The sequence below is a fragment of the Gracilinanus agilis genome, chromosome 3 (genome assembly GCF_016433145.1).
Source record: "Gracilinanus agilis isolate LMUSP501 chromosome 3, AgileGrace, whole genome shotgun sequence".
Taxonomy (NCBI): Eukaryota; Metazoa; Chordata; class Mammalia; order Didelphimorphia; family Didelphidae; genus Gracilinanus; species Gracilinanus agilis.
The window spans coordinates 156,313,805-156,337,489 of NC_058132.1; the positions used below are offsets into that span (position 1 = coordinate 156,313,805).

A 23,685-nucleotide genomic window follows, 5' to 3' on the forward strand; every position below is an offset into this window, starting at 1 on the left:
AAGATTTGCAAGACACTTTACAAATATTGACTCATTTTATCTTCACAACATCCCTGGGAGAAAAGTGCTTTCATTATTCATATTTTGTGAGAAAATTGAGTCAGGCAAAGGTAAATGACTTGCCCAGGGACATAAAGCTAATAATTGCCTGAAACTGGATTTGTACTCAGGTCTTCTAGTCAGTAGAGAGAGAAAGGATGAATATTAGTAAGAGAGTAGAGATGATAGAGGACACAATCTATTAGAGAAGATGAGATGGAATGGGATTACTTTTGTCTTGACAAGGAGAAGGACCATCTCTTCATGTACGATTGGGATGGAGGAGGAGATAGTGAAGGCATCTATGTGAATGTAAAATGAGGAAGAGGTGGGAAGAGGGAGGTCTTAGCAAATGGCCTCAAGATCCAATATGCTTAGATCCAAGAGAGCACTAGTCAGTTCTATCTCACATCAGAGCCTTCTCATGGTCCTGGTACTTCATTGTTCCTTCCTCAGCTGACCTTGGAATTGTCATTTCCTCCTACAATGGAATTATAAGAGAGATCATGGACATACCTCTCAGCATGATGCAGAGAAAGTGTATTGTCCTAATTTTTCTGAAAGAAAGATATAATGCTGCCTGAGCTAAGAACTAAATTTAATTCAATTTAAATTCATTAAAAAAGATTGTTAAGTGGCAATTACTTATAAGAAACTGAAGTCTTGGAGGTGAGGGAATACAAAAATCAAAGCAAAACAAAAAAGAGTGCCTATCCTCAAAGAACTTACATTCTAATAGGATACGATGAATGATCACAGCTAACACAATGAAAACATAGATATCATTCATCCTTCCTGACTTAGTCCCAATCTTTCTTGCTTTCAAAGGATTCTATTTTTTTTCTGACTTTGGGACAAGCTAGGTTCTGGTGCAATAAGCAGAAGTTCTGTATATGAAAGACATGAATATGAAATAATATGAAAGACATCATCGCATACCTAGAATCAATACTGGAGAAGCCAGAAGTTCTTAGCCAGCCCCTAACTTTTGAAAACTATCTATATTTTCCACATACAAGGATGTCCATCAGACTTACCAGATTGTCTGAGAGAGGTGTCTTGCTAAATAGTCCTGAAGTTCCCCATTTAAACCCTTTTTGAAGACATATACTACCACTGATTTGTTTTCCCTCATCCAGATTAGGTTTCAGCAGACAGAATTCACTTGGGTATGTAAACAATGCCCTCTTTCCCTGCCATTTTTCACATCAGTATGACAACATCTGGTTTCATAAGCAATTCAGAAAGCTTTTCATATTCCTCAAAATGCATGAACTGTCAGAAAAGGACTCAGAACATGTCAGAATGAGCAAAATAGGAAACAAGGAAAGACTTTTTAAGTTCTGGAATCAGGAAGACAAGTCTTCCTAAATTCAAATCTGGCTTCACATACTTAACTAGCTATGCGGCCTGGGCAAGTCATTTAACCCTGTCGACCTCAGTTCCTCATCTGTAAAATGAACCGGAAAAAGAATGACAAAGAAAAGGTCAAAAAAGAAATAGAATTACCACTTGGAGTGGAAAGATCATCCTTAATGATGGATAGAAGGCAGAACTATTTAAACATTACTTTCTTTTTACTCTACTGAGAATGATTATTGGATTGGGAAAAGCAGAACAAAAATAATTATAAGAAAGGAGTAGAGGAGCTCCCTGACCCTTCTTTGCAAAAACAAAGACATGCCAGGGAAGTTGAAAAATCTCTGATAGGAAAGTTGAGTTATCTTGTCAGAGTAAGATCATCATTAATGGCCAAAAGCCCCATTTCCCACTAATGGGAAGTTTAAATATCAGCTAGCTGACAGTTCCCCAGCAATCCCCCTTTCCTTGATAACTCTGCAGCACCACTAGTCCCCAGGTTCAGGCTCTTATTCCCCTCTCCTAATACCTGACCCCATTAGACCCAAATAAGACTTGTATAAAAACCCATCAGTCTTTACTTGCTTAGAGAAACTATGCCTTGTTCTCTTTATAGATGAAGGCTCCATCATAAATGAGGGCTCCAAAGAGTGCAGCATTCTATACAGGGCCCCAACAGATCTATTTCAATCATTCTCCCTGACTGCCCTTCTTTTTGCAAGCATCTTCCTTCAATAAAGATGGCTTGTTTTACTGTTTTGTGAGCTTGATGTTTCCTTGCACTAGACTATTGGGATTCCAATGCAGTGTCTCCGAGTCTGCATTAAGACAGTAGTTAATGGGGGGCTGAAGCTAGATAAATAAGGAAACGGAAAGAGAGCACCTAGCTGCCCTAGATGTATTCAAGTCACTATATCAGGATATTTTTTGCTGTTGAGCAATTTTTCAGTTTATGTCTGACACCCTATTTGGGATTTTCTTGGCAAAGATAATGGAGTGGTTTGCCATATCCTTCTCCAACTCATTTCATAGATGAGGAAACTGAGGCCAACAAGATTAAATACTTGCCCACCATCACAAAACTAATAAGTATCTGAGGCCAGATTTGAACTCAGGAAGTTCAATCTTCCTGACTCCAGGTTCACTATTCTTTCTACCATGACCCACCTAGCTGCCCCTTAGCAGGATATGTTAGGGAACTAAAGAAAAGAGAAAAAACCTGGAAACTTTCAAAGACTAAAGAATTTTCAAAAGACTAAAGAATCAGAGAAAGAACTGCAGGACTGGAGAATATAGCAAAATTTCAAAATATAGCAATTTTCAAAAAAAAAAGGGAAAAACTAGAGTCTATCTAAAATCAGGTGAACTTGACTTCAATTCCTGGTGAAATATGAGAACATATTATTCAAGAAATAGTTGACAAATTTCTAAAAAGAAGACTGATGATAAAAAAAAAACCCACATAGTTTCCTCAGTAACAGATCATGCATGACTGGCCTCATTTCTCTTTTTTACAATGTTAGTGATTAGACTAACAGATTAGGGCAATGTTATAGACAGAATATACTTGATTTTAGCGAAGTCTCTGATTCTATCTTTGTGGACAATATAGAGAAATTGGAAGCAGATATGGGCTAATTAGGTAGATTCACAATTGGTTGAATGATCTGATGATTGATGGTTGAATGACTAATAGGTCAATATCAACTTCTAGATACTCTCCAGTGGGACATCTTAGGGATTTGTGCTATTTAACATTTTTTATCAATTACATAGATATAGACAGATGAAATGGTTATCAGAAGTGCATATGATACATCCCTAGGAAGGATAACTAACACACTGAATGACAGTCACGACTCAAAAAGTTTTTGCCATGCTGGAATGATGAGCCTGATTTAATAAGATGAAATTTAATAGGGATAAATATAAAATCTTTTACCTCAGCTAAAAAAAAATCAAATTTATAAGCATAAAATGAAGAAGACTACAGTTCTTATGAAACAGATTCTAGGAGGTTTTAGCAGACTGCATACTCATTCTGTGTCAACCCTATGAGTATGACTGCCAAAAATAATTAATGATCTTGGGCTGTTTCGAAAGATCTGATATCCAAAACTAGAACAGTGCTAGTACTACTCAATTCTTGCCCCGGTCAAGGGCTATGTTCAGTTCTGGGCCCCACATGTTAGGAAAGATGTTGATAAGCTGGAGCACACCTACAGGAAAATAACTAGAAGGACAGGGCCTCAAAATCATAATGTTTCAGGCCTGGTTGAAAGAACTAATGATGACTATCCTGGAGTTGCGGAAGACTTGGGGAAACAGGAGAATTTTTTTAAAGTATTTTAAGGACTGACAAGTGAAGGAGGAAATAGATTTGTAAGGGGTAGAAACCACAGAAAGGCAAGTTTAGAGCATACCTAAGGAAAATCTTCCCAACAATTATTAGAGTTTTCCCAAAGCATTACAGAATGACTCAGAAGTACTGAGCTCCATCTCACTGAAAGGCTTCAAATGAAAGTTGGATGATCATTTTTGGAGCTATCACAGAAGGGACTCCTATACAGATGAAAGGCACAGATGATCTCTTTCAAGGCTTAAATTCTGTGATTCCGTGACTTCCTGAGGGTATACTGGAACCAATTCCTGCCAGGATGGAGAGAATTTCTTATCAAATGTTCAGTTTGAGTATTTATAACTTAGAAATCAGCAAATACTACAGATTGGGGTCCTATTTATTGTTTTGTTGATTTCTAGATGTAAAAAAGTGATGGAGAAAATGTTAATAATGTATATTAAACCTAATAGTATACCATTCTGGTCTTAGACACTTCCTAGCTATATCCCTGTGCAAATCATTTAAATCCCATTGCCTAGTCCTTCCCACTTTTCTGCCTTAGAGCCAACACACAGCACTGATTCTAAAATGGAAGGTATGGTTTTTTTTATTTGTTTGTTTTTTTAAAGTACAGTCACATCAATATATTGTTTTTCCCAGAAAGTTAGTTGTTAAACATTTATCAACACATCTCTGCTTCTCTCCAATCTAAAAGATACTGGCTAAAATAGTACAGTTCTTTCCAATTTTTTTTAAATAAAGATTCCTGATCAATGGCAAAAGTGTGGGGCTAGATATTGCAAATCAGCTGACACCATTTGAGAAAGGTTGATGGATCTTTCCAGAAAATTTTCTTGAAAAATATGTGGCAATATAACTAAGGGTTCTTGTAGAGCCATGGGCACAGAATGCCATGGGAGTATCAGCAGAATCTCTCCTGGCTTTAGTTCTTGGAGGTAGTGTTTGTACTTGCTACAACCTCTACTCTGTGCTTTGTCCAGTCCTTACTAACTATCAAAAAGATAGAGAATGGAGAAATAACCCGCTCTATCCTGTTATTGCTGTATTTTATATTATACTTATATATTGTTATAGATAATGTTATTATATCTATGATAATATTATATCTATATCTATCTATCTATCTATATCTATATCTATATCTATATCTATGTCTATATCTATATCTATATCTATATATCTAATGTCTGATTGTCAAGGAACGCTCCAGGAACGCTTCAAAAAGGAAGATCTAGGATGGATTTGTTCACAGTCTTCAACATTTACACTAATTCTGCCATTCGTACCATGTATGTACATCAGAATAGCAGGAGCCCAAGACAATACAAACACCTGTGAGTATTCCCATGAATCCCATCAGTGATATAAGGGGAGAAGGCTTAGGACCCAATAATCACAGACATGTAAGCTCCAATTTGGATCCAGAGCCTCTAACTGTCTTTCACTTATATCCACACCACTTTCTCTTGTCACAGGCTCCATTCATAATTACTTTACACCAGATTCCAAATACATCAACTTCTTTCCCATTACCTGGCTTTCAGAATACTATCTTTGAAAATATTAAGCACTCTATTGGCATTGGCTTCAGCTCTTCATGGCAACCCTAGCCAAATGGAAAAGTTTCAGAGAAATCTCCCAAACACAGGCCAAGGTGCCACCTCTACAGCCCCAGGTCCCACACAGTGCCCCACATACTCCATAATATTGACATGACCAAGCAGAAAAAATTTTTTCAAAAAATAAACCATCAAAGAAAACATCCTGGAGAGAAATGGAAAGATTTAGATATCTACTATTATTGGGAATTATCTATTCCATTACGTCTCTAGGTACCTACCTAGGTAAATAGATAAATGGCAGGTAATGGAGAAAGAGAGAGGAGAGAGAGAGACATAGACAGACAGACAGATAGACAGAGACATAAATACACAGATACATAGGCATGTATATGTGTGTGTGTGTATCTCCAGAGCCAAAGGGCAAAATAAGAGAGGCAAAGAAACTAACATACATTGAATATTCTACCATGTATTAAGACAGGTTAAGATATGACTCCTTTTTTTGAGGTACTTAAAAGTGATTGATACAGTTATATAGCTAAAAGGAACACAAAATACTTAAGCGAAGATCAAATAAATAGGAAATCATTTTCAATTGAGTTTTGGGGATAGAGGAATCAAGAAAAGTTCCAGAGAGGAGGTATCTAACTCTTTGCCTTGCATACAGTAGGTCTATCTTTTTGTTACTAGGAAAGACTTCTTTAGCAAGAGAGAGTGATAGGTTATCGAATACAAATAAGAAGAAAGAGAACATCATTGAAAATTTTTTTAATGCACAGGAGTAAACAAAGTGATAAAGAAGTGAATGCAGATTAAGCAATTTTGTTTCTGCTTCATTAAAGTTAATTTATAATATATAACACATGTTTTTGTTCTTTTTTTATACATTAAAATGCTTGTTGATGTTCACAAGAAGAAAAAAGATTTTTTTAAAAAGGAAAACCAATTGAACTTGTCATTGAATGATGAGTATGCATAGATAGGGAAAGGTCGTTTCAATTGTAGTCAACAGAATAGTTACATGACAGAATGATAGAACTTACTTGGGAAAGACTTCAAATACTAACTAGTTTAACTCATTGAAAAAAACTCTACAAAATACATGGCAAGTGCTCTCTCAGTCTTTGTAGAACACCTCCAATGAGAGAGAGAGCTCCCTATAGCCTAAGGCACCACATCCCACTGTGGATGTCTTTACTTATTAAAAAATCTTTCTATAAATCAAATCCAAATTTGCCTTCTTGCATGGAGGAAGGAAGTATGAATATGTTCAAAGATCAGTAAGTAGACAATATGGCTGGAGCACAGTATCCTTGAGGTGGAGGTATGTGGGAGAGCATTAGGAAAGTAGATTGGAGTTAGATTGTGGAAGGCCTTAAATTCAGTTTAATTAAATATATCGAATATTTATTGGCCTTGGATGACAGGAGAGGAAGTTTAAACTTTATTAATAATCAGTGGGGAGTTAGTGAAAGTTTTCAATCGGTAGATTGTTGTGTTTAGAGTTGTGCATTAAGAAGCTTTACCTGGCTGTGAAAAATAAAATGGATTGACAAGGAGAAGAAACTGGAGAACAGTCCACAGCTCTTTGCATTAGACAAAGAGCCAGTGAGTGCCTAAACTAGGGTGGTAGATGGCAGTGAGAATGGTAAGGAAAGGTTGAACAGCTGTGAAAGAATAAATAGGACTTTGATCCCCTTATCTCTCCTGGCCCCCAAATCATAAAACACTTATGTAATAATATTCATTAGCTATTTACAATATACTTGCTTGAATTGCTCATTACCTTTTCTCAAATATATGCTTTTTCTCTACATGGAGATTATATAGCTCATTTACCCACAGTGCCTAGCATATAGAAAGTGATCAAAAATGTTGTTGATTTCACAAGTGAATGGATAGTTTCAAACAACCTTATGTAATTGGTTTATGATACATTATATTATTTTAAATGGAAGATTTACTTTCCTAATTATATTGTGCTTAGGCTAGTCTTCAAATTGTTTTTAATTTCCTGATAAACTAGGTAAATGGAAGTAAAGGTAGTTTGGGAGTTTGGGCATGGGATTAAAAATTAGCAGAGTTCATAAAAAAATAATTCACACATCATTGCAAGTTGGCTATCCATCTAAAGTAGACAATAATTTGAAACATAAATAAAATCCTCCCCTTCTTCAGATACCATCTCTTCCATTGAATCTTTCTCCTAATTTCTCTGTCAGGATTATCACTCCCCACTTGGATCTTTAAGAGTATGATTTGTATCTCCACTCTGCCCTTAATGAGTTCTTTCTCGTGTTATAATTGCTTGTGTCCCTCTTTTCTTCTCCTAAAGGAGATGCATAGCCAGAGGCATATGAAAGCCACTAAGATATCTTGAACAGAACACCTAATGCATATTCAAGTCTAATCTCAGTTCCATATTAGCTTTGGAATCATGGCAAATCATTTAAACTCCTAATGCCTCAAAAACTTTGGAAGTCTATAAGTTAAAAACAAGCTGCTCATTTGCATGGGTGAAGAGAATGGACTTATCCAGAATTTTCCTACACAACTACATTACAACCAGACAAACTCAGACCATTTTAAAAAAATCCTCAGTACCCAACACCTCTCTATTTTCTTTCTTTTTTTTTTTTAATTTTTTATCTCTTCAAATGAAAATTTGCCTTCTCTCCCTTCCACCTCCCACTAGGAAAGCAAAAATAACAAAATTGCCCTTACATAAACGTACAGTTAAGCAGAACAACTTTCCACAGCATTCATGCCATATAAATATAGATACAGACAAATAGATTGAATATAAATATATGCATATACCTATATCTACCCAGACAGATAGATAGATTTATATAGATAGATCTATAGTAACTTTCTGTCTGGCTAGCTACATCTGGATAGAATATCTTGATAGCTCTACCTAGATAGCAAAAGATAGATAGATAAGATAGGTAGGTAGATAGACAGGTAGATAGATCTCATTATGAACTCTGAGTCTATCAACTCTCAGGATATCTTTAGCCTATTTCATCATGAGTCACCTTGAATTGTGATTGGCCATTGTATTGCTCAGCATTTCTAAGTCTTTCCAAGTTGATTAATTTTATAATATTGTTATTATATAAAATGCTTTCCTGGTTCTGCTTGCTTCATTCTATATCAATTCATAGAAGTCCTAACGGTTTTCTCTGAAACCAATCCCTTCATCATTTCTTAGAGTACATATTCCACCTATACCTCACTGATGGGTTTCCAGTTCTTTGCCTCTACAAACAAAGCTGATACACATATTTTTGTAAATATGGGCTCTTTTCCTGTTTCTTGATCTTTTTCTGGTTAAAATCTAGTAATGGAGTAGTTGGATCAAAGGGTATGCACAGATTAATAGCTTTTGGAATATAGTTTTAAATTGCTTTACTGAATGGCTGGACCAATTCAATCTCTTCCAACATTGAATAATGTACCTGTTTTCTCACAAACTGTACAACATTTGTCATTTCCCCTTTTTGTCAATTTTGCCAATATGATGGTTACTAGGTGGAACGTCAGAGTTGTTTTATTTTACATTTCTCTAATTATTAGTTATTAGGGCATTTTTTCACATGGCTAGTAATAGTTTTTTAAACTGTCTGTTCATATCCTTTTTACCATTTATCAACTGGAGAATGGTTCTGAGTCTATATTCACATCTGTAAAATGGCTACTTCCTCAGACTAATTAAAGAGTAACTTTTGTCATTAATTAAGTAACTAATTAAAGAGTAACTAATATAGGTAATTCTCTGTATTACTAAAATCACAGCCTTGTACCATCCCCTAGGTGGGGTGGGAGGGAAATGGTACTAATAATATTTGTACTACCTACCTTGGAGGACAGTTTGGAAGAAAGACTATATAAATCTAAAGTACCATTCAATATTGACTATTATTATTGCAAATATTAGGTAATTTATAAATGTTGGTGGATGATTAATTGTTTGGACGAATTCAGCAGTCATAAACATTTATCAAGGGCCTAGATTTTAATGCCAAGGTTCTGGGGATTTAAAGAAGAAGAAAATTCTCTTGCTTTTTCAGGGAAGCTCCAGTGAAGCATGAATGAATGTAAAGGGCTTTGATAAATAACTTCCTCTTTCCAGCCCTCATTATTTGAAACTGTCAAAATCAGCCAGTTTGAAAAGATAAGGCTTTCAGGCCGCTTTCCGCTTGAAAATTCTGTGGATTGTGATCCTCTGCCCCAGTGGCTAAGGCGCTGCAGCTCCCCCGCCTTTAGGAGGGATGCAGATGAGCTCAGATGGGTTTGGGAGGTTTTCGCCCCAGACCTGAGCAATTTCCCTGGCTCTACAGTTCCCTTATGGAGCTGCTGCTTCTGGGCAGGCATTGGGCGTGTCCCTGGGAGGGCTGAGGAAGCTGCAAGGTCAGTGTTGTGGCGGAGGGAGACTGTGGGCGGCCTTAACGCTAGATGGCACTGGAAAGAGAGCGGCCGCTCTGCTCTCTCTCTGCTCTCTGCTGTCTGCTGGCGTACCTTCCTCTCCCAGCCTGCACCTCTCCGCCACAGCTGATGTTGTCCAGGAAGCCGGCATCTCGGAGAGTCAGCTGCCTTGGGAGCCGGGAGAGAGACCCCAAGGCAAAGGGCCCAGGCCACTGAGCGAGCGCTCTCTCCCCAGGACATCTTCTGCCCCTCCCCTGGCTAGTGCCTGAGTCCCTCCTGATTTGGGGTGAGCCAGCGGGGATTTGGAGCCGGGAGGAGATGGTTGGGTCATTGCCCCGCTTTCCAGATCCCCTGATTGGCAGGTCCCCGTGGAAATGAACCGGGCTGAGGCTTTTGCCGGTGGAGTCTTACTGCTCTGGGGGGCTTCTCTGAGAGATTTCTTTGGTAATGATTTTGACAAAGGAAGAGAAATTAAAGGCCTACCCCTGGCCGTTTGCATTGATCTGGACTCTGCCCTTTTTCCAGGTTCAGACTCCACCAATTAAGACACTGAATTCACTTCCCCATCTGAAGCCCTAACTCTGCTACCTATGGTAACACCTCTAGAATTCATGAGCCCCTGGGAAGACCCTGGTAACTTCAGGGGACCAGACTGAGGGAGAAGGGACAGCTGTGTCCTTTTCACCATGAAAACAGAGAACATGCACCCTTCCCATGAAACCCTGGCTGGATCAAGTCCGAATCACCTGTTGGGGAACAGGAAGCTGATGGCCATGGGAGCTATGCTGGGATGGCTGCTGATGGTCCACTTGCTGGTCAACGTGTGGCTACTGTGTCTCCTGTCAGTATTGCTGGTGGCACTGGGGGGCTGGGTGGGCTCACAGGCTATGATGGGGGTGACTGGCCGACTGCATTTAGAGCGTTTCATCACCCTGCCAAGTTGCCCTCCTAGCCCTGAAGCTGAAAGCCAACTGGACCAAGAGATCAACCACACCATTCAGAAGATTATTCGGGACTTTGTATCTTCCTGGTACTGCACTGTAAGCAGTGAGCCAGCCTTCGAAGAGGAAGTACGGGCAGCAATGATGGGCATGGCCCAGGAGCTCCGGAGAAGGATGGGAATGGTGAACAGGCAAGCTCTTACCCAAAGGGTTCTGACACTCTGTGGCTGCCACCTACAGAGTTACATGAAAGCAAAGGAGGTCACAGGGAGGGTAGGTGCCCACGCTGAGCCATCTCAACTTTGGGAAGCATACTGTCAAGCCACTGCCTCCCACCCTGCTGTACAGAGTCCCTGTACAGAGGTGAACTATGCCCGGGGCATTGTGGATCTGATGCTCCAGGGATTGGCACCCAAACCCCATCTGGAGACCAGAACAGGGCGCTATGTGGTAGTTGAGCTCATCACATGCAATGTGCTTCTGCCCCTGATTAGCAAGATGTCAGATCCAGATTGGATCCACCTTGTATTGGTTGGTATCTTTTCCAAGACCAAAGCAGGAACAACTGAAGAGGCTGAGTCAGTCTGCCCAGCAAAGCAACTAGACCAGCCCCCAGTGCCCAGGTCTTTGCCACTGACTATTCCAGTGGAAAAGCTGCCTGAGGTGAGAATTCCTTCTCCTGCAGGAGCCATGACACTCCCAAATTACAGTGGGTCAGAGGGGATAGGGAGCCACTCCCCAGAGGTGGAAGAAGGCCAAGAGGCTCTAGAAGGAGACTTGAATGTGGACTCAGAAGGCAAAAAGTCAGGAAATAATGCATCCCACTTTCTGCAGCCAGATAGCAGGGGCCCCCTGTTCTTGTGTGAAGACTCAGAATTGGACTCACCCCTTTCCGATCTGGGCAAAGATACAGATTCTATCATGCTCATGACTCCTAGTGACTTTCTCACTGACAGGCTTCAGGATGCCTTAACTGCCCTGGAGGGTGGTTCAGAGGCTCTGGAGTCAGAAGAAGGAGAGGGGCCTGAAGGTACAGAAACTGAGGAAGGTCCAGAGGCAGACACAAGCTTGTTGACCTCCATGCTCAAGCCTTGCCCAGAAATCCAGATCAACTCAGTTGAGAAAGATGAAGAACAAGACGACCTCATGTCTCTTACAACTTTCCTGGAAGGGCAAGAGAGGACCTGTCTCCCTCGACCTTCATGCCTAGAGAAGGATCTCACCGATGGTGTTAGTCCCCTGGACCCCAGCCTGCCCCAGGTTTTGCTTTCCTCCTCCCCCACAGGCCCCCTAAGCTCAGCTACCTTCAGCTTTGAGCCCCTCAGCAGTCCTGATGGCCCAGTTGTCATTCAAAACTTACGGATCACTGGAACCATCACAGCACGGGAGCACAGCGGAACCAGTTTCCACCCCTATACTCTCTACACAGTGAAGGTAATGGGGTCATGGGTTGTGGTTATGGCTCACCATGAGCTTTGAGAAATAGGAGGGAGAAATTAATATTCTCGGGTAGTAAAGTCTGAAGGCAATCTGGTTAACAGAATTATTGAGTATGAGTCTTTGGAAGGGTTTAAAGACACTTTTTAGTCCAGAGAAAGTTTCAAACATACTTCTGATCAAATATCTCCAGCGGGTACTCATATTAACCTAAAATTTAAGAATTAGGAAGGTAAATCAGCTTCACCCCCTCCCTCCAAAATTAATATATTTTCATCCATTTTAATTGTTTCCAAACACTTTGTGATCCCATTTTGGATTTTCTTGGCAAAGATATTGGAATGCCTTGTCATTTGCTTTTCTAGCACATTTTACAGATGAGGAAAATGAGGCTGGCAAGTTTTAAGTGGCTTGCCCACACAGTTAGTAAGTGTCTAAAGCAGTAAATATCTGAGATTGTATCCATCTCAGGTCTTACTGACTCCAGGCCCAGCTCTCTATCCGCTGTGCCACTTAGCTGCCCAATATATTACAAAGTGAAATTTTAAAACATTTACCTGTTCTTTAAAATTATATCTTCCCCTGTTCTGTTAGTAAAAATAATCGAGGATTGACTATAATTACAAACCAGCATTATATGCTACTGTAAATTCTGCCTCATACTTTGAGGAGAGAAAAAAAATTACAATTTTGTGCAGAAGAAATCTCATTTTGGTCACACTATACATTATAAATTTGATAATAAAGATATTTTATATTACTAATTACATGTAATACATTTCCACATAAGTTTTCTGAAGGTACTTGATCCAAATTGTCTCCCTCCCTCCCAGAGCTGGCAAGCAGTTTGTATATTACAAATTTGAAAATGGGTATATTCAATACATTTATGCTATGTCTAAATATGAATTATCTTAATGAATGTGGGTACCTGCTTCAAGTACAGTAAAAAAAACCAATACAATAATTATATAATAATATCATCAGGTCCCTTGTGTTAAATGATCATGTCTGTATTGTTGACTCCCAAATCTACAAGTCCATCTCTTTTATCCTGAGTAATCCTGTATCAGTCAGCCAACAAGCATTTATCAAGCCCTTACTTTGAACTAGATCTTTTGCTAAGCACTGGGAATAGGAAAAAAGATAAAAAAACACATTCCCTTCCATTCTATAAGTAGCTTAAATGGAAGGTTTCCAAAGGAAAGTTTTGGGGAAGGATGGAAAGCTTCTTGTAGAAGGTGGGATTTTTTAATTAAAATGTATTAATTGTACAAAGAAACACTTTTTGACAATTGATTTCTGACATTTTGCAATTCAGATTCTCTCCCTTCCTCCTTTTCATCTATTACAGGTTATACTCGTATTGGTGAACCTATGGCATGAATTCTAGAGCATGCCAGAGTGGGGTGCTCCCTTCCCCCTCTCCACACACACCTGAGGACATTTCTCACATGAATCATCCCTCTGCCTAGCAGCCAAGTAGGAGCTCTTCCTCCCTGCCCTGTCTGGGGTAAGGCGGGGGACTCACATGCAGTGTGAGGGTTGTGTTGCAGTTTGGGCACTTAGTCTCTAAAAGGTTTGCCATCACTGGGTTATACCAATACTTTCATACAATATATATTTCCATATTCTCCATGCCATGACTGAAGGCTTATATCATATATGGAATAAAAAAAAAACCTATGAAGGAAATAAAATGAAGATTGGCATGCTTTGATCTGCAATCAGATTCCAATAGTTTCTTCTTTGGCTGTGGAACGTGTTTTTTGTTTTTATCATGAGTGAGATTTGAGATAAGTCTTGCTGGAATCCAGGAGGCAGGAGGGAGGAAGAGAGAGAGTTTCAGGCATAAAGGAGGATAGTCCGTGAAAATGGCTGGAGTTGGGAGATGGAGTGTCTTGTTTGAAGCCAGTGTCCCTGCATTTCAGAGTATGGGATAAGGAGTAAGGTGTAAGAAAACTGGAAAGATAGGAAGACTGGAGAAAGGCATCACCACCTCCATGGCTAGACATATCCACCCAGATACCCCCATAGTCAGTTCTAAGGTTCAAAATCTTAGTTATTTTCAACTCTGGCTCTCCCTCAACTTCATGCTTAATCCTGTGACAAGTTTTAACTGATTTTAATTCTGCATCACTCAGTCTGCCACCTTCTCTCAAAGCTCTAGAGAATGTCCTCTATCTTCACTTCTTGTTTAAATGATTGAATTTGCCTCCTAACTGATGCCCTTCTTATATTAGTTTCTCTTCTTTCCAATCTAGCCTTCACAAAGCTGCCAAAATAATCTTCCCAAAATACAGATCTAGCCATGTCATTCCCCTGCTCATAAAGTTTCAATGGTTCCCTATTGCTTTTAGTATAAAATACCAACTTCCCTGCTATTTAAAGTCTTTAATATTTTGCTCTAACCTATCTTTGTAGACAACTCCTACTCATATACTTTATGTTACAGGTGATTTGTTCTCCCCCCACAGCATTTCATCCCCCACTTCAGTGTCTTTCTATAGGAAATCCCCATGTCTGGAATATTCCACCTCAACTACTAAATTCTCTAACACTCTTCAAAGCTCAGCTGCAAAAGCAAGAGAAGACATAGGTTAGAATCTTATTCTCATTACTGTCTCCTGGAAGTCAGTGGCAAGGACTTGGGCACCAAGGGCTGGTCCAGTTGTTTTGCTGGGGAAGACCTCCTATACAAGACCTTCTCTGATTTTCTCAGTTATTAGTGTTCTTCCCTTCACCCACATTATTTTTATTCACTTATCTGTGTACATGTCATATCTCCTAGAAGAATGTAAATTCTCTGGAGGCCAATACTTCTATTTTTGTCTCTATCCCTAGTGCTCCAGAGGCAGAGTGATCTAGTGAATCAGTAACTCACCTGGGAGCCAACAAGGAGATAGGTTCAAATCTTGACAAATCACTTATCTCTCACTACTATAGGCAATATTCTTTAGGCCCTAAATTGCAGAAAAGATGCTGACATATATTGGTAGAGGAAATGTCCTTTTTCTCTACATTATGAAAATAAAGAAAGAGTTCTCTATATTATGAAAATAATAGATCCAGTCCTTTTCCCTTTACCCAGTGCCTGTTCACAGTAAGTCCTTAACAAATGCTTGTTAAAATTAATTTAATTAAAAGCTATGGACAGAGTAAAGCTTTTGCTGCTCCACCCACAATTCTAGTACTATGTGTCAAGAACTAAGTAATGAATAAGGTCAAAACCCCATGGTGCAGATGTTTTGGAATGTTTGTTTCATTCATTCAAGTCATTCATTTATTCAACAGTATGAGACAGCCCTTGACAGTGAGAACAGCAGTGGCCTTCAGCAGGTGGCCTACCATACTGTGAACCGTCGCTACCGGGAGTTCCTGAACCTGCAGACCAGACTGGAAGAGAAGCCGGACCTACGGAAATTCATCAAAAGTCAGGAGCCCAAACCCTCTCCCACTTTCCCCATCTTATTTCCTATAATCCCTCCAGACATGCCACAGTGCTTTGGAGAGAGAAAGCATGGCTTCACTGATTGCTAGAGGATCTGTAGGTTGTATGATCAAGCATGTTCACAATCAGTCTACCAGAGTCCCTGAGTGGCCTTCAAGAGATTTGAGCTTTTCTCAGAAATGAAGGAATCACTTTTTAAAAAAAGCTCTTACCTTCTTTCTTAGAATCTATTGTTAAGTAGCAGTTCATAAGGGCTTGGAAATTGGGGTTAAGTGACTTGCCCAGCATCACACAGCCAGGAAGTGTTGAACTCAGGGCTTCCCAAAGGAATCACTTTTAGTTATGACTGAAATCCTCATTCCCTGATTTCCTCATCCAGAGGTCCTAGTAAGTTTTGAAACTTAAAGAACTTTCAAATTCACACCCAAACTCAGAAAGTTAAATAGAGGGGTAGAAGTAGGGTAGGGAGAGAGGACCAGGTCAGTACATTACCCAGGTACCATTGGTTTATTTCAATAGCTATCTCTTTTGTTGTATAGTTTCAGTCATATTTGAATCTTGATAACCCCATTTCAGGTTGTCTTGGCAAAAATACTAAAGCGGTTTACCATTTCTTTACCCAGTTCATTTTACAGATGAGGAAATTGAGGCAAATATGGTTAAGTGACTTATCAAAGGTCATACAGCAAATGCCTGAGGCTGAATTTGATTGACTGTCTCTGGCCAGGAGCAAATGACTTAAGCCTCTCCAACTTCTTGCCTATACCTGGTTCTAAGGGGCTGGCCTAAGGCTCAAGTGAGATAATATCTGTAAAGCACACAGTAAACATTAAAGGACTTCATTAACATTGTAGTGCTATGGAAAAAATGCTAGATTTATGGTAAGAAACTGGAATCCTTGCTCTCTGACCCTTACTTACCTTGTGACCTTGAGCAAAGTCACTTCTACCTGGAGTGCATTTACTCATCTATAAGAGGAGAGAATTGGACTGGATATTCTCCAAGGTCCTTTCTGGATTAATATTCAGTCTCTTCTTCACTCTTTCCTCCCTTTCAGCTATTATATTGCTACTACATGGAGCATGGAGAATAGTGAAAACAAACTGACTACTTCTTTGACCTGGACCCCAAAGCCCACGGACAGCTCGTGATTTTAGTTTGTTTTTTAAAGAAGTGGGAAGAAAGAAAGATGCTGCCTGAGAGACATGATGGCAGAGTGGATAGAGCCAGCCTTGAAGTTAGGAAGACCAAGATTCAAGTCCAGGAGCCTCTAATGTATACTGTTTAGTGTGACCCTGGTCAAAATATTTAACCATTGATTGGTCTAGGAAGCCTGTAAGAGTCTTTTAGAGTTGTTCCTGAAGGTTGGTAACTTTCCTCCATTGACCTTGGAAGCAAGAGTTCTTGACTGAGGACCTGTGATTTTTTAAAAAATTAATCTTTTTTAACTATGTTAGTAATAGTGATTTCCCTTTAATCCTATATAACAGTGATTCCCAAAGTGGGCACCACCACACCCTGGTGCGTGTTGCAGCGATCCAGCAGGGCGGTGATGGCCACTGGTGCATTTATCTTTCCTATTAATTGCTATTAAAATTTTAAAAAATTAATTTCCAGGGGCTAAGTAATATTGTTTCTGGAAAGGGGGTGGTAAGCCAAAAAAGTTTGGGAACCACTGCTATATAAGGTATTATCAAGTAGCTAAGTGGCACAGTAAATAGAGTGCCTAGTTTGGATTCAGGAAGGCTCATGTTCCTGATTTCAAATTCAGCCTCATACACTTACTATGACCTGGGACAAGTTACTTAACCTTGTCTTGCCTCAGTTTTCTCTTATGTAAAATGAGGTAGAGAAGGAAATAGCAAACCACTCCAATGTCTTTGCCTTGGAGAACCCCAAATGGGATCAGGGAGATTTGACACAATTGAAAAATGATTCAGCAACAACAAAAATTTTATTTTTTGCATTCGAAAATATTATTCTGAGAAGGGGTCCATAAGTTTCACATATTGACAAAGGGGATCTATATCACCAAAAAAGATTTTAAAAAATTCCTGTTCTAGGACTGTAAATTATAGAATAATTATTGATCCACATTAATTGAGGAAGTTTCCTTCTCTAAGAGCTCCCTTTTCCAATGAGAGCAGTCCCCAATCTCTGAGGAACAAGGCTAAAGTAGCACTTAAGTGAGTTTTAGATTTGTCTCTAAATTTCAGTTATGGATGATTGTCTTTACCCATAAATACTGGAGGTTGTTGCTATGCTCTGTTCCATACCATACCCAAATATCCTTAATTCCTCTCTATTATGGGCATAAAAGTCCCAGGGGAGAAGTGTTCTGGTTTTTCTGTGCCTATGGAAGTATATCTACCATTTATTAACAAAGGGAGCTCTTAAAATATTTGTTTTAATGAATGTACAATACATTATTATTTGCTTAGATGTGAAGGGTCCCAAGAAGCTCTTTCCTGATCTTCCATTTGGAAACATGGACAGTGACAGAGTAGAAGCCCGTAAGAGTCTTCTGGAGTCATTCCTGAAGGTTGGTAACTTTTCTCCACTGACCTCAGAAGCTAGCAAGTCATAGCTATTCTGCTGAGACAGGCGATGGATAATAAGGAGAGCAAGAGTCTAACCCCTATCTTCTCTTTTGCAGCAATTGTGTGCCATCCCTGAAATTGCCAACAGTGAAGAAGTACAGGAGTTCCTGGCTCTCAACACAGATGCTCGAATAGCCTTTGTCAAGAAACCTTTCATGGTCTCGAGAATAGACAAGGTACCAATGGGGCCAATGTTTCCAGCCTCAGTCTTAATATGTTAATATAGAGCCTAGATAGCCAGTGGTTAAGAGAACAGGGGAGAGACCCTGGTTCTCATTACTGTGGTAGAGTAGATAAGGTACTAGATTTGGCATGAGGAAGACCTGGGTTCAAATCCTACCTCATAGTTATTAGTGAGCAATCTCTTAGTTTCTTCATCTGTAAAATGAGAGGATTGATCATAATGGCCACTCTTCTTCCAGGTCTATGAACCCGTGACCTTGCTTATATCACTCATCTGAACTGGTACATTAATGAGTCACCATTCTTCACAGGATTATAGATTCAAAGCTAGAAGGGATCTCAGGGTTTGCTAATCCAAAGGTTATCAAACACATGGCCTATAAGATTCCTGAATATTGTCCAAACCTAAATTAGAATATAATTGAAAAATATCTAACAAAATGAAGAAAATGCAATAAAATATAGATAACATTAATATGTGGGAAACTAGGTAGCATAGTACATAGAGTGTTGGGCCTGGAGTTAGGAAGATTCCTCTTCAAGAGTTCAAATCAGAAACTTACTGCGTGATCCTGGGCAAGTCAGTCAACCCTGTTTGCCTCAGTTTCTTCATCAATAAAATGACCTAGAGAAGTAAATGGCAAACCATTCCAGTACCTTTGTCAAGAAAACCCCAATTGGGGCCATAAAGAGTTAGACATGATTGAAATAACTAAAAATAAACATAATATATTATAATATGTGCTTTTCTAAGCCAATATGTGATCTACAAGAATCCCTGTGTCTGGTTTAGTTACCCCTATTTTTTTCTTTCTTTTTTTTTTTTTGTATGACTATAGAGAGCTTTAACTTCTTTATTTTTTAAATTAAATATATTTAATTAATTTAGAATATTTTTCCATGGTTATATAATTCATATTCTTTCCCTCCCTTTCTCCCACCCCTCTCCTGTAGCCAAAAAGCAATTCCACTGGGTTTTACATATGTCATTGATCAAGACCTATTTCCATATTATTAATATTTGCAATAGACCGATCACCTAAAGTGTACATGTGATTAGGCAGTTGTTTTTCTTCTGCATTTCTACTCCCATGGTTCTTTCTCTGGATGTAGATAGCATTCTTTCTCATAGGTCCTTCAGAATTGTCCTGGATCATTGCATTGCTGCTAGTAGAGAAGTCATTATATTTGAGATATCAAATGATCACTAGCCTATCCAATTGAGGAGATAAGGATGGTCTCCCCCAAACCACCCAACTCTGACTGAGTCCCAGATGGTTGGGCTCCTTCTCCTTTTATAGGGCAATTTCCAATGGACCAAGGGTCTCATGCCCTAGCATGGCATCAGGAATCTCCCAAGATTCTAAGTTTTTCAACCCTGACCCCAAACATGGCTACTTTCAACTCTTGCAATCTTATCTTACAATTCATTATATTTGATTGTGCCACAGTGTATCTGTCTCTGTGTATAATGTTCTTCTGGTTCTGCTCCTTTTGTTCTGCATCAGTTCTTGGAGGTTGTTCCAGTTCACATGGAATTCCTCCAGTTCATCATTCCTTTCAGCACAATAGTATTCTATCACCAACAGATACCGCAATTTGTTCAGCCATTCCCCAATAGAGGGCATCCCCTCATTTTCCAAGTTTTTGCCACCACAAAGAGCACAGTTATAAATATTTTTATACAAGTCTTTTTCCTTATGATCTTTTTGGGGTACAAACCCATTAGTGGTATGGCTGGATCAAAGGGCAGGCGGTTTTTTAAAGTCCTTTGGGCATAGTTCCAAATTCCCTTCCAGAATGGTTGGACCAATTCACAACTCCACCAGCAGCGCATTAATGTAGTGACCCCTATTTCTATTTGAGCTCAACACCACTCATGTAGTCCAACCCCTCTCATTCTAGAGATAAGGAACCTGAAGGACACAGAGATTCAATGAATTGTCCAAGATCACACAGATGGTAAATGGCAGAGCCCTGATTCAAATGAGAGCTTCTGATTTTAAGCGCAGCACACTGTTCATTGAACCAAGCACTCCATCTAATTTCTCTCTTATGAAAAATGGGGGCCATGATTCTTGTCCCATTACATAGAGAATATGAGTTGGAATGGGGTGATACATTCATGGTGGTACAAGTAAAAGCCTCTTGATTTTCAAGTCAAAGGATCCAGGATCAAATCTTGCCTTTAACACTTACCTGTGCAACCTTAGGCCAAGTCACTTCATGTTACTTTGCCTCAGTTTTTCTCATCTGTAGAAGTAAGGAAATTGACCTAGAAGGCTTCGGAGGTCATTTATAGTTCTGGATCTATGATCCCATGATCCTGTATCCAAAGTGTTTTGCCTTATACAAAGCCATAATGTCTCCTTCCAGGGGTCTTCTTTGTAACTGCAGGAATTTTAATCATTTTTTTTTCTCTAGGGAAATGAAAACTGCTTCATAGAGATGATAAGCATGTAGCTTTCTGACCAGTAAGACCTAACTGCAAATTGTGATTGTGTTGGAGATAGGTCATCTCACTTTTCTTCTAGACTCTTCTCCACATTTTTGAATCATTTCCTCCTCCTAGACACTTTGGCCTGCAGTTTCCAAAATGGCCTGGCCACTTCTAAACTCAGCAAGATATTTCCAAAGCAAAACTCTTTTTCTTCATTAAAAAAATTATGAAAAAAGTAGAGGAAAACATATAGTGGTGAGGAAAGGGATTTGCAGAAAGATTTCAAGGAATGTACAGATGCAGGAAAAGCAAGAAGAGGAGATGGAATGTTGGTGAGAGAGAATTCTGAGAGAGCCAATGGAATCTGAGAAGGGACAATTGGAGGCTGGAGGTCTTTGGGCTTGAACTCTGTGGGGGAGACAGCTCTGGACTTTTCTCCTGGGCTCCACCAACAAATCCTGAACCAAAAGTGACTCCTGTGAAAGAATTAGTGAAAATCTGTATCTGATTCCTCAGTCCTTGCAGATCTACCTGTGTGGACTCAATCAAACCACATTCTACCTGAGGGGTTTTGCCCTGAGGGTGGACTGAACTGAGCCAGCAGTGAACCACTAATCCAAATCTGCTAATATCCTAGTGACTTAATTGATTTCTTAGCCTAAGGATTAATTTAGATACTAAAACATCTAAATTGGAGAGGATCTTTATCTTTGCCTCGGTTATGGCTGAGGGCAGAAGACGGTGGGCCATTGGGGTGGTAGTTAGGGATTCCTGTTACCTGTTTTCCTGATCTAATCTAGTCACCATTCACTTCAATAAACCAATTTATAAAGAAGTTATAGCAGTCAGATCAATTGGCCATAAGGGGATATTGACTTAGGCTGGTGATGGCAAACCTGTGGCACACATGTCAGCACTGACACATGTAGCCATTTTCGATGACATGCAGCCACATACAGAGAAGTGTGGGGTCACATGCCGAGGATGAAACATTTGATATAGTGTAGTGTAGACACTCTGTGCACTATAGATGACAATTCTACCTATATTAATTTACCTATTTTGGTTTATTAAATACAGTTATATATTACAATTATACATTTTTTTATTTAAACTATAAATATCATGAAATTATGGTGTGTTTTTTTCGAAGTGACACCAACCGAGTTATGCTTAGTTTTTTGGCAAATTTTGACACACCGAGCTCAAAAGGTTGCCCATCACTGACAGGGGATATCTTAGAATGGGAGAGTTTACTTCATTTGGGCAAAGTCAAGTCCCAAACAACGGACATTCTCTCTCTTGCATATTGCCCCAGAGGGAAAGCACTAAGGGAAGCTGGGTAAAAGTAAGATTCCTAGCAAAGCGACATTCCTCTTTCCTGAGGTGTGTGTTTCTCTCTGGCACAGTTGCTGTGTTACCCTTTATCCCACAAGCTAAGCTGACCCAGCTCAGGGAGCCTGAAAGGGCACTTGCTCCCTGAGTTTTGTGGAAGCAGCCCTGCCAGACCAAGTTACACAAAACCTTCTTGGTCACCAGTTACATCCTTGCAGGGCTTCTGGAGTCACCATTTAACTGTCCTCAAGGGGCAGAGAGAGACATCCATTTTGATTTCCCCTCAGAGGGGAGGCATCCCGTTGGGTCAGGTCATGTTAACACCCGTTACAACCGTCTTTCAGGGCTTCCCATTTTACCTTTTAACAGGGGGCAGGAAGCCAGACTTCCAGGAGGGAGCACCTGCATTCAAATCCTGCCTCAGACAGCTATTTGTTTATAGAAGGCCAAATGCATCCATCTCTCAGTTTCCTCATCTATAAAATGAGAGTAAATAACACATGCAATGCTTATATCACACAAGTGTTAACAAAGGTCAAAAAAGGCACTGTAAGTTTGGGACTTTGTAAACGTTAAAGTAACATATCTACACTGGTATAATTATGTATATACTATATATAATGTACACAGTAGTGATAGGCAAGTGATAGGGAATGAAACCTGGAAGGGTGACCCCTCCCAAGAAAAATTTCTTATTGATAATAAGAGTAATAACTGATATAGACATATATGTATGTGCACACATGCACGTATGTAAACATATGTGTGCATGTATATGTGTATATTATATATATTACATACATATTTAATAACAACAAAATGAGGTAGCTAGGTAACACAGTGGGTAGAGTACTGGGCCTGAAATCAGGAAGACTTATTTTCTTAAATTCAAATCCATCCTCAGACTATCTCTGTGAGCCTGGGAAAGTCACTTAACCCTGGCTGCCTCAGTTTCTCCATCTAGTAATCACTATTATGTTAATATGTTATATACATCTATGAGTATCTCTCTATCCATCTCTATGTATGTATGCATATGGAAGCTTTCCTGGAGGCCGCCCTCCTCGGCTTTCATGCCCCCTGTGTGACTTGGGTTGTTCTTTCAAGGCATGGTTTATCTATTAAGGAACAACTTGGTAACTACAAAGGGAAGCAGGGAGAGTATTTACTATGCCACTGGCTTGCATTTTGACTTTTCAGAAGTACAAGACTACCATTGATCCTCTGTTCCTATTTGTGCTCAGCTTTATGTGCCATGGGATAGCTATTTGTAAAAATAAGATTTGGGGAGTCCCTTCTGGGTAAAGGTCTGGCTTTCTTGGGACAGAGAAGTCGCTGGGCCAGAGGTCTGGAGCTTTCCTCCTAGTTCAAAACCTGAGACCTGACCATTGACATCGATAGGTTTTTAAAGGCAAAAAGAGGACCTTGGAGTGGGGGTGAAGACTTATAGGGGTCACTCTTCACATAAGAGTGACTTAGAGGTCATGGACAGGTCAGAACAGTTTGGACTCGGGCTTCTTTACAGGTCATTCTGACATAGTATAT

The 23,685-nt window shown here is 39.6% G+C and overlaps 1 protein-coding gene across 3 annotated transcripts in view; it reads left to right on the plus strand.

Moving 5' to 3' along the window:
* The first annotated feature begins 10,439 nt into the window (after positions 1-10,439).
* The window catches only part of SNX19 (sorting nexin 19), a 100,568-nt gene continuing 87,322 nt past the window's right edge, over positions 10,440-23,685 (plus strand). For 2 of the 3 annotated variants that reach the window (XM_044666159.1, XM_044666158.1), the window contains exons 1-4: positions 10,440-12,128; positions 15,426-15,564; positions 18,024-18,124; positions 18,239-18,358. In XM_044666159.1, coding sequence (XP_044522094.1) covers positions 10,440-12,128; positions 15,426-15,564; positions 18,024-18,124; positions 18,239-18,358 — 2,049 coding nt within the window. The remainder of the gene's footprint in view (positions 12,129-15,425; positions 15,565-18,023; positions 18,125-18,238; positions 18,359-23,685) is intronic. The other variant, XM_044666160.1, reaches the window with a different exon arrangement.